The sequence below is a fragment of the Nerophis ophidion genome, linkage group LG08 (assembly GCF_033978795.1).
Source record: "Nerophis ophidion isolate RoL-2023_Sa linkage group LG08, RoL_Noph_v1.0, whole genome shotgun sequence".
In the NCBI taxonomy this organism is placed as follows: domain Eukaryota; kingdom Metazoa; phylum Chordata; class Actinopteri; order Syngnathiformes; family Syngnathidae; genus Nerophis; species Nerophis ophidion.
Window position 1 is genome coordinate 51255037 of NC_084618.1, and position 17339 is coordinate 51272375.

General features: G+C 40.9%; 1 protein-coding gene across 13 annotated transcripts in view; it reads right to left on the reverse strand.

Moving 5' to 3' along the window:
- Nucleotides 1–17339, reverse strand: part of cacna1g (calcium channel, voltage-dependent, T type, alpha 1G subunit) — a 365011-nt gene that overhangs the window by 116334 nt on the left and 231338 nt on the right. For all 13 annotated transcript variants that reach the window (XM_061908861.1, XM_061908854.1, XM_061908860.1 and 10 more), the window contains one exon: nucleotides 10349–10533. In XM_061908861.1, the coding sequence (XP_061764845.1) occupies nucleotides 10349–10533 (185 nt within the window). The remainder of the gene's footprint in view (nucleotides 1–10348; nucleotides 10534–17339) is intronic.

Sequence of the window (17339 nt, forward strand, 5' to 3'; positions counted from 1 at the left end):
ACATTTTAGGCAGCACCCACATTGAACTATGACGCCAACAGGGGGTGGCCATAATTGTTTCTACCACTATCTGCTTTTCACCAGTAACTGTTTTGCTTGCAATACATGTACAGCTTTTGCCAAATGTAATTGCAAAATGAAACAGAATTGTTGTAAAACTCAAAATGTTATCTGTTTTATAACTTGTCTTTGCAAATTACATCATTTGTCACATTAAATATAACACAAAAAACTCAAATAATCAGTAGATTTTTGCTTAAGTCTTTCTTATAGTTTTCTAGAAGCCGGTTTACTACAACAGCAGAATAACATTATGAAAACATGGTTTATAGTTTTGGTGTGCTACCCCAGGTTTAAAGTGCCCCATCTTGCAACACCTATGAAACATTTCTGTAGGCACCATTGACATTGTACCCCTTAGATACCATACTAGTGAAAAAGAAAAGATAGACACTGTAAATAAATCAATTTCCATTTACAAATATGCCATGCTTTTTACCACAGCAGTTTAAAACAATATATTGTATTAGAAGGTTTATCTTTAGTTAAACACAGCTTGTATTTACATTCATTGTTATTCTCTTTGTTCACATACATTAACTGTTGATTTTTCCCAGCTTCAAGTCAGCAAATAACTATCAGCATTTCCTGCCAGTGTGTGCGCTTTCCCTGCAACGAGGTGCTCGAAGGGGAAACACAGACAATCTCATATTTAATTCAAACGCTCGTCGAGAGCGAGTCAGCCGCAATCGAGCAGCAGAGACAACAAGCTGGTACTGAAATTAGCACAGTCGTGTTTATTTTATGGAGGTCAAGGCTGCACTTGCCGAGAGTTTTACAATATATAGAGCAGGGGTGTCAAACTCAAATACAGTGTGGGGCAAAATTTAAAACTGAAGAAACCCGCGGGCCAAGGTTGAACAAATTAACCTTTTAGGTGGTAGCGTGTATTGTAGTTTCCCAGGAGAGTTAGTGCTGCAAGGGGTTCTGGGTATTTGTTCTGTTGTGTTACGGTACGGATGTTCTCCCGAAATGTGTTTGTCATTCTTGTTTGGTGTGGGTTCACAGTGTGGCACATATTTGTAACAGTGCTAAAGTTGTTTATACGGCCACCTTCAAGTGTCACCTGTATGGCTGTTGACCAAGTATGCCTTGCATTCACTTATGATTGTGTATTAGCCGCTTACATTATGAAGCTGTTTGTATGGAGGATAAGCGGACGTGACGACAGGTTTTAGAGAACGTTAAAGGCAGTGCCTTTTAGGCACGGCCCCCAATATTGTTGTCCGGGTGGAAATCGGGAGATATTCGGGAGAATTGTTGCCCAGGGAGATTTTCGGGAGGGGCACTGAACTTCGGAAGTCTCCCGGGAAAATCGGGAGGGTTGGCAAGTATGAATATTAGCGGTGAATGCGGTGTTACCGCGGCACAGCCACTGTATAATACCGGCAGGCCAGCTCTAATGTTGATTTGATATTGCCTCAAGGGCCAAATGAAATTACATGGCGGGCCAAATTTGGTCCACGGGCCAGAGTTTGAAACCCATGATATAGAGTAATTTTAAGTATTGAAGTTTGTACAATTTGTTATTAGACATGTGAATTCATGCAGTGTTTAATACGAACGCAGTATGTGAGAGAAGAAGAATACATGGAAAGGTACATAAAGGTGATAGACTGCTATGCAAATCAGTAAGACTTCATCGTCTTCCGTTTTTATCAGTTAAAAAACATCCAACAATCAAATGTGCAATTACACAACCAATATATATATATTTTTATGACAGCTAATGTATGTCAGAAAATGTGCTCTCAAAGAGCTCACATCATACCAGCCTTATAAAGAGACGGTTCTTTGGCGAAGAACCACCATTGTCTTTTGTCATCACAACTACACATTACCATTATTACGTTAACAATTGGGCTGCAGTGTTGTTGGATGCACATATCATCGCACACCAGTACATCACCTTAGTGCAACAGAAGAGATGAGAGCGGATCCATTTATTTTCTGATTGTTAGTCATTTAAGTCAGTGCTTCGGACTTTGGCTGAGATCTGTGATGTCTTGACGTCAGGGCTAATCCCCTTCATTCCTTCTTTCCAAAATCTCTGACTGTAGTTTTCTGTGGGGAGACTATTTTAAATGTGCAACATGCGCTAAGCTGCTCTCAGAATATCTCCTTTTCTCTGCAAAGCTTCCTCACTCTGACTACATTTACACTGCAAACCAAATCTGATTTATTTAGCCCGCAAGTTCAATTTTCAGTTCCGTTAAGTTTCAGTTCATTTCGAACATGCATGCGTACGATGTGATGCCTTACATATTTCCAGTTGTGTCATTACAGCACATCCGAAAAGGAGTAGGAAGAAGCAGAGCTATGTACTAAGCCCTGTGCTCGTCACCCTCTTCAAACATGACTGAATAGACTCTTCAGCATCCAACCTCACTGTCAAAAATGCTTGGGCTCATTAGTAACAACAACGAGACAGCATACAGGGTAGAGGTGCAACAGCTGGCTTCATGGTGTGATAACAACAACTTGATTCTTAACACACACAAAAAAACAATGAATGAATTGTAGACTTCCGCAGAAAAGGGCAGAAAAAACACCCCCCATTTTTAGTTAATAACAAGATCGTAGAAAGGGTCAAACAATTCTAATTTTTAGGGGTGAATATGACAGAAGATCTAAATTAGGACATTAACACTGCTTCTACAGTGGGAAAAGCCCAACAACATCTTTTCTTTCTAAGGAAACTAAAATGTGCAAACATTCCGCAAAAATCAATGGTAAACTTTTACAATTCTGCCATCAGCAGTGTCCTGACTTACGGGTTTTTAGTGTGGTTTGCGAACCAACAGGCCCTCCAGCGAGTGGTTAAAACGGTGAGGAAAATTACAGGTACAATACTCCCGGAGATGAGTGCCATATACATACACTGCTCGCTGCCTAAAGCTAGTACTGTAAGCAACATCCCGAAGGACAGACCACCCAGCACATGGCCTCTTCAACCTGCTACCCTCCGGAAGAAGGTATCGATCGTTTCGCGCCAGGACCACCAGAATGTCTCACAGTCTGTAACCCCAGGCTGTGAGACTGCTAAATGAAAAGCCTGCCCCTTAACTCCCCCCGTCCATATTAATACCTCACTCTTCACCACCTCAATAACTGTGCCCTGGAAATTGCATTGCTGTAACATCGACGTAACACTCTTCAGACGTCAGACTGTTCCCACAACCACCCCTTCATATCACGATCTTCTTGACAATGCTAATGTAAACTATGGTCAACCTGCCCACTAATGGAGGTTCTATGCAGCTATCCATCCATTCTTTTTCTACCGCTTGTCCCTTTTGGGGTGGCGGGGGGTGCTGGAGCCTATCTCAGCGGCATTCGCTAGACAAAGCTCAAACAAAATCTCGTTGACATGTACGTATGACTTGAGTGTTATTTTGACTATGACAATAAAGAAATCGATTGATTGATTGAGCTTATACAATCTTACCCTTTTTCATATCATAGCAATTGTATCCCATTTCCTTTTTCTCCGTTCGTAACAGAACAGTGAATAAATAAATAATACATCAATATCATCCATCCATCCATTTTTCCGCCACTTATCCTAGTCCGGGTCGCGAGGGAAGCAGTCTAAGCAGAGATGCTCCGATTTCCCTTGGGCTACAGGGGGGGATACCGAGGCATTCCCAGGCCAGCTGTGAGACTTAGTTCCTCCAACGTTTCCTAGGTCTGCCCCGAGGTCTCCTACCGGCTGGACATGCCCGAGCCATCTCAGCTGGCTCCTTTCTACGTGAAAGAGCAACGGTTCTACTCCGAGTCTCTCCTGGATGACCGAGCTCCTCACCCTATCTCAGAGGGTGATCCCAGATATCCTGCGGAGGAAACACATTTTTGTTGCTTGTATTTGCGACATTGTCCTTTCGGTCATTACTCTAATTTCATGACAGCAGGTGAGGGTAGGAACGTAGACCGACTCGTAAAAGCGAGAGCTTCGCCTTCTGGCTCAGCTCCTTCTTCACCACAACAGACCAGTGCAGTGACTGCATCACTGCAGACACCACACTAATCCACCTGTCAATATCGTATTCTATTTTCCCCTCACTCGTGTACAAAACCCAGAGATATTTGAGGCTCCTCAACTTGAGGCAGAACTTCACTCACAACCCGAGGGGTGCAGTCCACCCTTTTCCAACTGAGAATCACGGCCTCAGATGTGGAGGTGCTGATCCTCATCCCAGCAGTTTCACACTCGGTTGCGAACCGCCCCAGTTAACGCTGAAGGTCCCAGCCCAATAAAGCCGCACCAAACTGGAAACGTTCCACACCCTGACTGCGCTTAGAAATTTTGTCCATAAAGATAATGAACAAGACCAGTGACAAAGGGCAGCCCTGGCGGGGTCCAACGTCCGCTGGTAACACGCTTCACTTATTAGTGGCAATGCGAACCAGACTCCTGCTCTGCTTGTACAGGGACCGTATGGCCCGTAGCAAAGGACCCTGGACCCTGTACTCCTGGAGCACGCCCAACAGTACACTAAGAAGGACTCGATCGAAGGCCTTTTCCAAATCCACAAAACATATGTGGATTGGTTGAGCAAACTCCCTTGCCCACTCCAGTACCCAAGCGAGGGTATAAATCTGGTCCTGTGTTCCACAACCAGGACGAAAACCACATTGTTCCACATTGTTCCACATTGCTCTACTAATGGCTGGACTCTCCTCTTCAGCACCCTGGAATAGACTTACTCCGAAGGCTGAGAAGTGTGATCCCTCTATAATTGTAACACACCCTCTGGTCACTACCCCGGTCTGCCAATCCAGTGGTACTGCCCCAGACTTCCACACTATGTTGAAGAGACGTGTCAGCCACGACAGTCCCTCAACATCCAGAGCCTTGAGGTATTTGGGGTGAATCTTGAACTGTCCTGGGGCCTTGCCACTGGGCAGTTTTTTGATTACCTCAGCAACTTCGGCTCCAGTGATAGACGTGTTCGTGTTTGTGACCACAGATTCTGCCTCCTCTACGGAGGGTTTGTCTGTAGGATTAAGGAGATCCTCAAAGTATTCTTTCCACCGGCCAACTATATCCCCAGTGGTGGTCAGCAGATTTATCACCCCCAATATACACATTGTGAATAGGGCACTCCTTTCCCCTCCAGAGGCGTTGGATGGTTTGCCAGAATCTCTTTGAGGCCAGCTGAAAATCTTGCTCCATGGTCTCACCGAACTCCTCCAATACCCAAGCTTTTGTTTTTGCAACCGCTGAGGCCGCGGCTCACTTGGCTTGTCGGTACCTGTCAGCTGCTTCGAGAGTCCCACAAGTTAGCCGTGCTCGGTGGGACTCTTTCTTCAGCTTGATGGCCCCCTCTACACCCAGTGTCCACCATGACAGGCACCAACTGCCTTGCGACCACAGCTCTGATTGGCAGCGTCAGCAATGGAGCTATGGAACACGGCCCATTCGGACTCAATGTCCCCCATATCCCTCGGAATGCAGTTGAAGCTCTGCCGAAGGTGCGAGTTGAAAATCTGGCGGACAGGAGCCTCTACCAAACATTCCTAACTTACCCTCACTAAACATTTGGGCCTGCCGGCATCCTCCCCCACCACCTGATCGAACTCACCACCAGGTGGTATTCTGTTGACAGCTCAGATCCTCTCTTCACCCGAGTGTCTAAGACATGCAGTCGCATATCTGATGAAACAACTACTAAGTTGATCATTGACCTGCGACCAAGTGTGTCATGTGCACACACTTATGTTTGAACATGGTGCTTGTTATAGACAAACTGTGGTTCGAACAGAAGTCCAATAACTCTGGTTCAGATCGGGGAGGCCATTCCTTCCAATAGCGCCCTCCAGGTAATGCTGTCGCTGTGAACGTGGGCGTTGAAGTCACCCAGTAGAACGATGGAGTCCCCGGGGGGGGACGCCCTGCAGCACTCCCTCCAGGGTCCATAAGAAGTATTTCGAACTGCCATTTGGCATACGCACAAACAACCCTAACAAAAAATATTTTTGCGATTTGTCTAATATCGGCAAAATCTAAAGATTCAGATTGGATTATGAAAAGCCTTGGTCGAAGACAGTCATAGACGAGTTGAGAAAATATTACTGCATTGCTATCTTGCAACTTATCTGCTACATCAACAATATAAAATGTGACTACACTCAACTTCATGTTTCATTCCTTTTCTGTTTCTCAGTCTCTACCCTCCCTCTCATAGTCTGCGTAATCCTATTTTTTCATGCTGTCGTTTAGCGGTTTTTTCTCTCAAATGCACATAGATGGTGGCCCTTTGCAGTCCAGATCATTTCCCACAAAATTAAATGTTGCACAGTTTCTTCTTCTAAAAGCTACTTCCTAATCTGGCAGTAAGACCTTAGTAAGAAGTGTGATGACAGTAATACAGCCAGCCTTGCTGCTTGCTGGGAATAAAGTAATGCATGACTTGGGTTTGAAAGCCCTGCAGAGGATTTTTCATCAGGTGCTCTTTTCAAAAGTATCGGTTAAATACAACGGGAAAAGATCTAATTACAAAATGCTTCTTGTTTTTCCGCAAGCCAATTAATGTTGCACATTTATCTGACCAAGAAAGCAATATAGGACAATATAGGGCATTGGTCTGTGTTAATTACATTTTATTCAGGCCTGTATTGACAAATACTGTACACCTCATGCATGGCAGATACCTATTTTCTTTCACTGGGAGACTTTTAATATTTTCTCTTGGGGAAATGAATGACCTCCAGACGTTCAGACAACAAGCTGACCTCTAATCCATGCTACTCAAGTTGCCATTTCTTACCTCCTGTTATCAAGTTTCAGTCCTACTCTATTCCAAATAGAATCTGTTGCCCAGATTTCATGGTGTTCTTGCAACTCCAACAACCTTGGTGAGTCATCAGTAGTGGCTACTTAAATGGGCCCTAATAAGCAACATCAATGTTCCCTATGTGTTTTTGTGTATTTAGGATCCCCATCAGTCCTGAAAATGTGAAATTAAACCATGCAAACCATCTTGGTTTCTAAAAACATGCTTAACACTAGCTATTTGGAATTTGAGAATTTAGTGACGTATTTTGCCTTAGTTACATCAGCAGATATCTGATCCATATATGGTAGAGGTTAACCCAAAGAGCTTAGCGCAAGTCCGCCATTGTATTCAGCAGTAGTCCAAAGTTGTAGTCAATAAGTTCCTTCTTTTACTCTATCCTCTTGTTGTGGGAGGGCCTGGCTCCGACATGCACATGTGTGCTGAAATTAATAATTTCTAATACGAAGAAGTGTATAGTTTTAATTTATATCTGTCAGCACATTTGATTTATAAGAGCTAAAAGCTACAACATGGCTGAAGTGATGGAGACCTCGAGACGTAAAAAGCGGCTTGACGATGGTGTAAAGCAAAATCTATGCAAAATGTTGACGATAGTACCACCCTCGCACGTTATGTAGAACACAAGGAAGTGGTTTAAATGGAGAAAAAAATCACAAAATGGCTACTTTAAATTCAAAAAGTTGGCCATGTTGACATTCCGTATTTTTCGGACTCTAAGGTACACTTAAAAACATATAATTTTCTCAAAAATTGACAGTGTGCCTTATACCCGGTGCAAGCAAGACCAAAACTTTGATGTTTTGTTAAGAATGTAAAACATTACAAACAGTGCTCGAAAAGCTGTCAAAATGTTTTATTACGACTTTCGTAAGATGTGAAGCCGCACCGCTTGATGGATTGTTTGCACATTACGGCTACCATGGTCAGACATACTGTGCTTCAACATAGGGGTATTATTATGGAGTGTGTGTGTGTATAGGGACCCAAAAATGGCATCTGTTAGAAGACATATTATCTCGCATTTTACATCGCAATATTATGCAAAACCAACGTTTCTTACCTATTGGTACCTGCTGTTGTGTATTTGGGATCTGCATAAGTCCCGAAAATGTGCATGCGCCTGTCACTGTAGTCCGTGCTGACACCGTAGTCAATAAGCTCCTTCTTTTTGTCTGTCCTCTTGTTGTGGGGCATTCATCCTCCGCTGTTGTCATTTCTAATACAACGTTCTAACTCATACCTGTCAACAGACTCACTATGGAAACACGCTAAAAACTACCGGTGCAACAAAAATGATGGGGAGAAGACGCTGTCAAAGTGGAGCCACGTAAATAAAACCGCCCCAAAAAACGGCGCATCCTGATCAGAAGGTCAGATAGTGAATTGAAAACAATTTAGATTGGATTAGATTAGATAGAATAGATAGTACTTTATTTATTCCGTCAGGAGAGTTCCTTCAGGAAAATTACAATTTTCAGCAAAATCCCATTCAAGATCAGACAAACATTACAGGGAGACAGAACAAGATCGCTGACGGGTCTGCCGGCTTCCAGCGCCCCTTACAAAAAAGATGACATACAGGTAAACAGGGTGGGGGGGGGGGAGAAAAGAATCGAAGATTAAAATAAAATTAAAAAAAAATTGGTCTTAGCCTGGGCCCTGGAGTGGGGGTGCAGACTGAGGCCAAGGGGAAAAAAAAAAAAACAACTCATAGCCATAGTACACATCCCTCTTACATGTGTGTAAGAGGGAAACATCAAACATCAAAGAACACAGAGGACATTAAAGACATTAAAGCAGCAGATACAACCAGACACTTCTACATACAGCTATGAATAAAAAGTAAAATAAACATATACACTGTTATACACTGTGGTGGCCTCTGGGGTGTTTCACGCCATTGTCCGCTGGGGAGGAGGGAGCATGGCCAGAGACAGAAGCAGACCCAACAAAGCAACCAAGACAGCCGACTCCACTCTCGGCCAGTGTCCAGTCCGCATGCAATGTTTCGACCAAAGAACCAACATTAGATGTTATGTATTGTACACCACAAGAAAGTTTTTTAAATGTAGAAAAAAAAAAAATCATAAAATGACCCCTTTAATGCACTTTATAATCCGGTGCTCCTTTTGTCTGAAAATAGGCCTGAATAGACCCGCTCGGCAGTGCACCCAATGGTCTGAAAAATAGAGTAAATGCTATTTTGGCCCTTTTTCATTCTACAATAAAACAAATTTTTCCCTATTAGCTGTGTTTTTTTTTCATTTAAAAAATAAATATATTATCATCTGGGAGACTCCCGAAATTCAGCGCCTCTCCCGAAAACCTCCGGGGACAAATTTCTCCCGAAAATCTCCCGAAATTCAGGCGGAGTTGAAGGCCACGCCCCCCTAGCTCCATGAGGACCTGAGTGACGTGTCTGAGAGCATGTCTGCCCAATGACGTTATAACTGTAGAATGATCGAGGGCGAGTTTTTGGTTTCTTATGTGGGTTTATTGTTAGGCAGTTTCATTAACGTCCTCCAGCGCAGTAACAACACACAACAACAACAGTCACGTTTACGTCTAACACTCTACCGTAAGGCAGTTCGTCTGCCGTAAACAGCATGTGACACTCTTAACAGAACGCTACTGCCATCTAGTGAAGTGAATTATATTTATATAGCGCTTTTTCCTCAAGTGACTCAAAGCGCTTTACATAGTGAAACCCAATATCTAAGATACAATTAAACCAGTGTGGGTAAAGCGTCTTGCCGAAGGACACAACGGCATTGACTTGGATGGCTGAAGCGGGGATCGAACCTGCAACCCTAAAGTTGCTGGCACGGCCGCTCTACCAACTGAGCTATACCGCCCTACTGTACATGAAGCACCACAACACCTCCAGGCAACTTCAACCCTTTACTAATACCCTCCTCCATTCACATTCCATCTCCCCGGATTGTAAATAACCTAATGTAAATAATCGAATGTTTTTCTAATGTATATACTTGTATATACTCTTAACCACGCCCCAAACCACGCCCCCACCCCAAACCACGCCCCCCACCTCCCGAAATCGGAGGTCTCAAGGTTGGCAAGTATGTATATTATATATGTATGAAGGAGCAAAACATAGGGAGAGAAACCACTGTGAGAGCGTTCAAGCATGAAACCACACAAGCAGATGACTTTCATGCACATTGCTCAGCACGTTAGCGTGCAGTAATGTCAGCGATGCATCCACTACACACTGTACAGTAGATGTGTAGAGCTTGTGCCTCACCTACACTGTACTTTAGGAATGTAAATAATAAAAAACCTTCAAAACAGGGATTGTACATGCAGACAATAACAAGTGCCTCCGTGTACTGTACATTCAAATAAAAGCAGTTGCAACACACACAGAAACCCACATTGTCTTACATGTACTGTTTAGTGTGGTACGATTACAAAATAAATCTGACAATTGAAGTCTCAACAACATTTTTTTTCGAAAAGTCGCTTACCGTAGTGGCCTCAGGGTACGCAGAAGCCTAAGTACACGGAGCATGCCCAGGATCTTGGTACCAGAATTGGAGAAGAAAGAAACCAGGATGTCGATAACAGATATCATCACTAACATCCCATCCAGAATGTTCCAGCTGCTCCTCAGGTAGGACTTATCTCCAAAGCACCAACCCAAAGCCGCAATCTAAACAAAACATGTTCACAGACATAAAAATAGGTATGAGGTTAACTTTGTTATTACAGTGCATCCACATTTTGTCATGTTACAGCCTTGATTCCAAAATGGAATACATTAATTTTTGTTCTCAAAATTCTAAACAAAATACCCCATAATGACAATATGAAAATGTTTTCTTTTTAAATGTTGCCAATGTATTTAAAATAAAATAAAAACATTAAAACAATCACATGCCCATAACTATTCACAGCATTGGCTCAATATTTGGTTGATGCACATTTGGCAGCAATTACAGCCTCAAGACTTTTTCAATACGATGCCACAAGTTTGACACATCTATCTTTGGGTAGTTTTGCCCATTCCTCTTTTTTCATTCCTCTCTGCAGCACCATCAGGTTGGTTGGGAAGAGTTGGTTTTCATCCAGGATGTCTCCCTGTACATAGCTGCATTCATCTTAGTCTAGTCAGGGAGGTGACCAAGAACCCGGTGGTCACTCTGTCAGAGATACAGTATTCCTCTGTGGAGAGAGGGGAACCTTCCAGACGGACAACCATCTCTGCAGCAACTCACCAATCAGGCCTGTATGGTAGAGTTGCCAGACGGACCCGCATTTCTCATTAAAAACGTTTCCCGAAATGCACCTGAAAGATCTTTAGTAACACATTAGTAACAACATTTTCTGGTCTAATGAGACAAAGATTGAACTCTCCAGACATCATGTTTGGAGGGAACCAGGCACCGCTCATTAGCAGGCCAATACCATCCCTACAGTAAAATATGGTGGTGGCAGCATCATGCTGTGGGGAGGGTTTTTGGCAGCAGGAACTGGGAGACCAATTAGGATAGAAGGAAAAATGAATGTAGCAATGTACAGAGACATTCTGGACGAAAACCAATGCTTCCCACCCAACCTGAGGGAGGTGCTGTAAAGAAGAATGGGCAAACCTGCCCAAAGATAGGTGTGCCGAACTTGTGGCATCGTATTCTAAAAGACTTGAGGATGCATCATCAAAGTATTGCTAGTAACCCAACAGGTAATTTCTTCCCGGAAAGGAAAACCAGTGGTGATCAAAAAAAGGTAAGATGGCTGTTGTACAGCAAACAACACGCGCACAATCTGAGTACACACAAGTCCTAGATCTTCCTGTAAAAAGCACCTATGAGCAAAAATCCAACTATGCAATGGAATAGACCTCTCTGAGCTGCCACCTTATCGTGGTAGAGGAGTTTGCGTGTCCCAATGATCCTAGGAGCTATGTTGTCCAGGGCTTTATGACCCCTGGTAGGGTCTCCCAAGACAAACAGGTCCTAGGTAAGTGATCAGACAAAGAGCAGCTCGAAGACCTTTATGAAAAGACATATCGAGGACACAGATTTCCAAATATACAGTATAGATCAATATATATATATATATATATACACCGTATATCCTTGAATTGCTGCCAGGGCGCTAATTAATTTAAAACATCTTCTCACTTCTGCGCTTACCAAAGGAATGCGGTAAAAGTAAGCATGCGCTAATTATTTTAAAACCTCTTCTCACTCCGGCACTTACCAAAGGCATGCAGTAAAAAATTGAGTGTGACGTAAGCTTGGACCTTAAATCCTACTGAATAGCTCTTAATCATCTTCCCTTTATGTGATTATAAATTACCGGTATTGAAATCAGCGTCCTCCATTTTGAAAATGATGACAGGGGAAGTGTCACAAGTTTGACCAGGCGGTAATACTAAGCATGCGCTAATTATTTTGCGAAGCGAGTTTGATCCGGCAGTAATTCAAGGCAGGCGCATACTATATGCCCTGCGGCAATTCAAGGAAATACGGTATATATATATATATATATATATATATATATATATATATATATATATATGTATTTAGATGGATCCCTATACTTTATTGAAAAAAAAAAAGATTTGTTGAGTGATAAAGGATGACGAGTACACATTTCTTTCCCCAACTTGATCAACAATATCACTATGGATGTCAACATTGTGTATGTGTTGAAAGATTCATTTATGATTGCTGCCTTTGGTAAAACCTTAACTTGTTTAGGTATTGCTCACATTTTCTTTCTTTTTATTAGACTCAACTTGTTGGTGCTTTACGAAAAACTCATAGCAAAAATGTGTTTAAGAAATACAAACACTATGAAAATATAATACTTAAATGGGAAATAATAACCGTATCAAGTATATAAAAAAAAGCCTTAACGTAGTGGTCACTGAAAACTTTTGCATTCTTCGACTCCGCTCCCTTAGACTGGAGTGTGTGCTGCTTTTCTTGTCGTTATTTCATAAAATATCTCTAAGAACTCTGAAGCAACCTTTATCCTTTCCGTGATTTGAATGGTTTGTACAGCCGGAACGCAAATATAGGGCATTTTCTTCGAGAAAGGCTAAATGGGGTCTTTTACCCATTGAGAACAGACGCTGGATTGACCACAATGTGTATTCAATGAACCGGACGTGACGTCATTTTGAATACAAGCATTTGAGCAAAGGCTGTGAATACATGTGATTTAGTTGTTTAGTTTCATATTACTTTATTGTATTGTTATTATTTTTATTATGACTTTAATTTATATTTTTTTTTTATAAATGTATCACTTTCCGCAGATACTCTATTAAGATCTTTAATTTGTGATCTGTTATCAAGCTGTACTTATTTAGGAAGAAGGGATGTTTAATATCCTGTGAAATTTGTCGAACAATTGTTTACTTTGAGTTTAGTGGTAAACGTAAGCGCTTCAAAGGGGACGGCGTGGCAAAGTTGGTAGAGTAACTGTGCCAGCAATCTGAGGGTTACTGTTTCAATCTCCACCTTCTACCATTCTAGTCACGTCCTTTGTGTCTTTGGGCAAGGCACTGCACCCTTGCTCCTGATGTGTCCTGGTGAGCGCCTTGCATGGCAGCTCCCGACGTCAGTGTGTGAATGTGTGTATGGAAGGGCGAATATGGAAATACTGTCAAAGCGCTTTGGGCTCCTTAAAAATGGGTAGAAAAGCGCCATACAAGTACAACCCATTTACCATTTACCATTCAATAGTCCATAGGCCCTATTCATCCTTTGCTCTGCCCATTATGTCATTTGCATTCAGGCATAATTGTGATATCATGACTTTTTCCCCTTTAAACTGAAAACCAGGTCAAACTATTATTTTTTCCTTATCCACTATATTGGCAGATGGAGGGGTAAAAGAAGAAAGGAGAAAGATGGAAGGCATATTTTAATGTTGCTCATCAATGCATAGCATACTGTACATGCATAATGTATATCATCAAAGGACCCATTGCTTTGATTTCACTTAAAGTTGAGAACTTTTGACCATGAAGAAAATCTTAACACTCTATGCCATCTTGTGTATTTCCTTGCATTGGATATAATTCTATCCATCTGACATGAAAAAAAAAACGTTGGGAAAAAATACACGTTCCATAAAAAGCACCGTATTGAATTAGGGCTGCAACGATTCATTGCTTATACCCAATTATAAAAAGAGTAAATTTGTGTTTTGTTGCTTTAATGATTTGTTTAATTTTGACTGCTCCAATACAGTGCACATATGAACGGTGCATCAAAAGTTAAAGTTAAAGCACCACTGATAGTCTCACACACACACCTGATGTGGTTAAATTACTCTCTGCATTTTTTACTCATCCCCTTGTTCCACCCCTTGGGAGGTGAAGAGAGCAGTGAGCAGCAGCGGTGGCCGCGCCCCGTAATAATTTTTGGTGATTTAACCCCCAATTCCAACCCTTGATGCTGAGTGCCAAGCAGGGAGGTAATGGGTCCCATTTTTATAGTCTTTGGTATGACTCAGCCGGGGTTTGAACTCACAACCAGAGGTGGGTAGTAACGCGCTACATTTACTCCGTTACATCTACTTGAGTAACTTTTGGGATAAATTGTACTTCTAAGAGTAGTTTTAATGCAAAATACTTTTACTTTTACATTTTATATTTACAAAGAAGAAACGCTACTTTTACTCCGCTCCATTTATCTACAATCAGCTCGTTACTCACTACTTTTTTTTTATCGATCTATTAATGCACGTTTTGTTTGTTTTGATTTTGTCAGAAACGCATTCAAAGTAGGAACTATGCATGCCTGCGTTTCACCAATCAAATGCAGTCACTGGTGACGTTGGACCAATCAAACAAAACCAGGCGGTCCCGTGACCGTCACATGTTGAATCCGACCTAAAAAAGTTGAAAAACTTATTGGAGTGTTACCATTTAGTGGTCAATTGGGCAGAATATGTACTGTACTGTGCAATCTACTAATAAAAGTTTCAATCAATCAAAAGTGTAAAGGAAAAAAGACACTTTTTATTTCAACCGTACTTCCCGTCAAAAGCCTAAAGACTGATCGCACAGTTCCTGTCTTCACAATAAAAGTGCCGCTCCATCGCGCCTGCGCTAACAAAATAAGAGTCTCCGAAAGCCAGCGCAAACAAGCGAGCAAGCTTCGGAGTTTGCCGCCAATGTATTTCTTGTAAAGTGTATAAAAACAAATATGGAAGCTGGACAAATAAGATGCCAAAAAGCAACGATTTTCATGTGGTATTCAACAGAAAAGAGGAACTTTTTTTCTCCTCTATTTGAAAATGTGGACATTATCATTATTTATATTTATTATTATTGGGACGGCGTGGCGCAGTGGGAGAGTGGCCGTGCGCAACCCGAGGGTCCCAGGTTCAAATCCCACCTAGTACCAACCTCGTCACGTCCGTTGTGTCCTGAGCAAGACACTTCACCCTTGCTCCTGATGGGTTCTGGTTGGCGCCTTGCATGGCAGCTCCCTCCATCAGTGTGTGAATGTGTGTGTGAATGGGTAAATGTGGAAGTAGTGTCAAAGCGCTTTGAGTACCTTCAAGGTAGAAAAGCGCTATACAAGTACAACCCATTTATTTATTTATTTATTTATCAGCACTGTCTGATTCCAATCAATCCAAGTCATCAGAATCAGGTAATACGCCAACTTATATTCTTGTCTTCATGAAAGATAGGAATCTATATGTTAAACATGCATGTATATTCATTAAAACACCTTTAACATTTCAACAAAAACGGCAAAATAAAAAACTATAAATTATATACTGTATATATATATATATATATATACTGTATGTATGTATGTATATATATATATATATATATATATATATATATATATATATATATGATATGTGTGTGTATGTATATATGAGGTAGATCACCTCGACTTGGTCATTTATTAAGTACTTGATTAACGTTGAAAAACTTATTGGGGTGTTACCATTTAGTGGTTAATTGTACGGAATATGTACTGTACTGTGCAATCTACTAATACAGATTTCAATCAATCAATCAATCAATCAATCAATAAATGCCTACTGAGCCTATGGTGCTGTTAAGTTATTGTGGCTCAATTTGCCTTATTTTTTTTATTTTAATGTATTATTATTTAATATATTTTATTGTTTTAGTTGCTTAAGAGATATTCCTGGCTATGAATTTGCTCATTGCTATTTTTATGCTTTTGTGCATTATCTGTTGCCATAATTATTAAACGAACAGGTTACTCATCAGTTACTCAGTACTTGAGTAGTTTTTTCACAACATACTTTTTACTTTTACTCAAGTAGATATTTGGATGACTACTCCTTACTTTTACTTGAGTAATAAATCTCTAAAGTAACAGTATTCTTACTTGAGTGCAATTTCTGGCTACTCTACCCACCTCTGCTCACAACCTAAGGATCTCAGGGCGGACACCCTAACCGCAAGGTTGATCTACAGGTGATATGGCCTGTGCGCGAGATGGCTCAAAGAAGAGGGAAAACGAGAGCAAAAGGCCCAAAGAACAAAACACTTGTGATAATTTTAAAAGACAAGGCATCGTGGTGAAATGTTTGTACTTTCAAACTGAACACTATGTCGATGTGGGGGCTGGATAAACTTAGATCGAGTTATGTAGTAAACATGATATCTAAAAAAACTACAAGAGCACAATTGATACGTCCAACGGCACAAAACAGCACAAAAGCCGTAGTAATGCATGTGAGTACTTTACCAGATGACTATAAATCTTTAATAAACAAAAAAATTATAACAGCACAATCAAACATTAGAACAGCACAAACTTAACACTTGCAGATGAGACTATTTTAGTTCAATTTGACGTAATGAGTGCTGTGTAAACTAAGATTGACCTGCAAAATTATTTTCAATTAATTTAAATTTTCAATTTCAAAATCAAAAATATCACAGACAACCTCTTGACAGCACAAACCAGCATAACTTTAAGCAGTTTCTAAAATGTATCAAAACTAACAATCGTGGTCAGTTGGTGGTTTTGCCACTTTGTCTTTCTCTGAAAACACGTAGGACAGTCTTGAATTCCTTTATTTGCTATCGGGAGTCAACAATATTAAAATGTCATACATCGGTCATTGTGACTAAAATTATAATGGTTATTTATTATTATTGTGATATTGTTGAATGTGCTCAAAAAGTACTTATAGACACCCCTGAAATCTTTGGACCAAGTTGTGTTTTACTAACTGAAATAAGTAGATTGTTAATTTGCATGTTTTGTGTTTCTTATCCTCTGCTGATAGTGATTTAGTCTTTGTATTGTATTTGTTTAATGGCATTATTGTTTCATTATATCGGTTTTCCTGTAGCACTTTAAGATTTATTTATAGAAAAAAAGTGTAACAAATAAAATTGTTATTATTTTGTTATTTTTTGTTGTGCGTGAACACACCAACAACACCTTTGTCTTTTTTTTTCAAGGAAAGATCATAGATAGCACCGCCTGT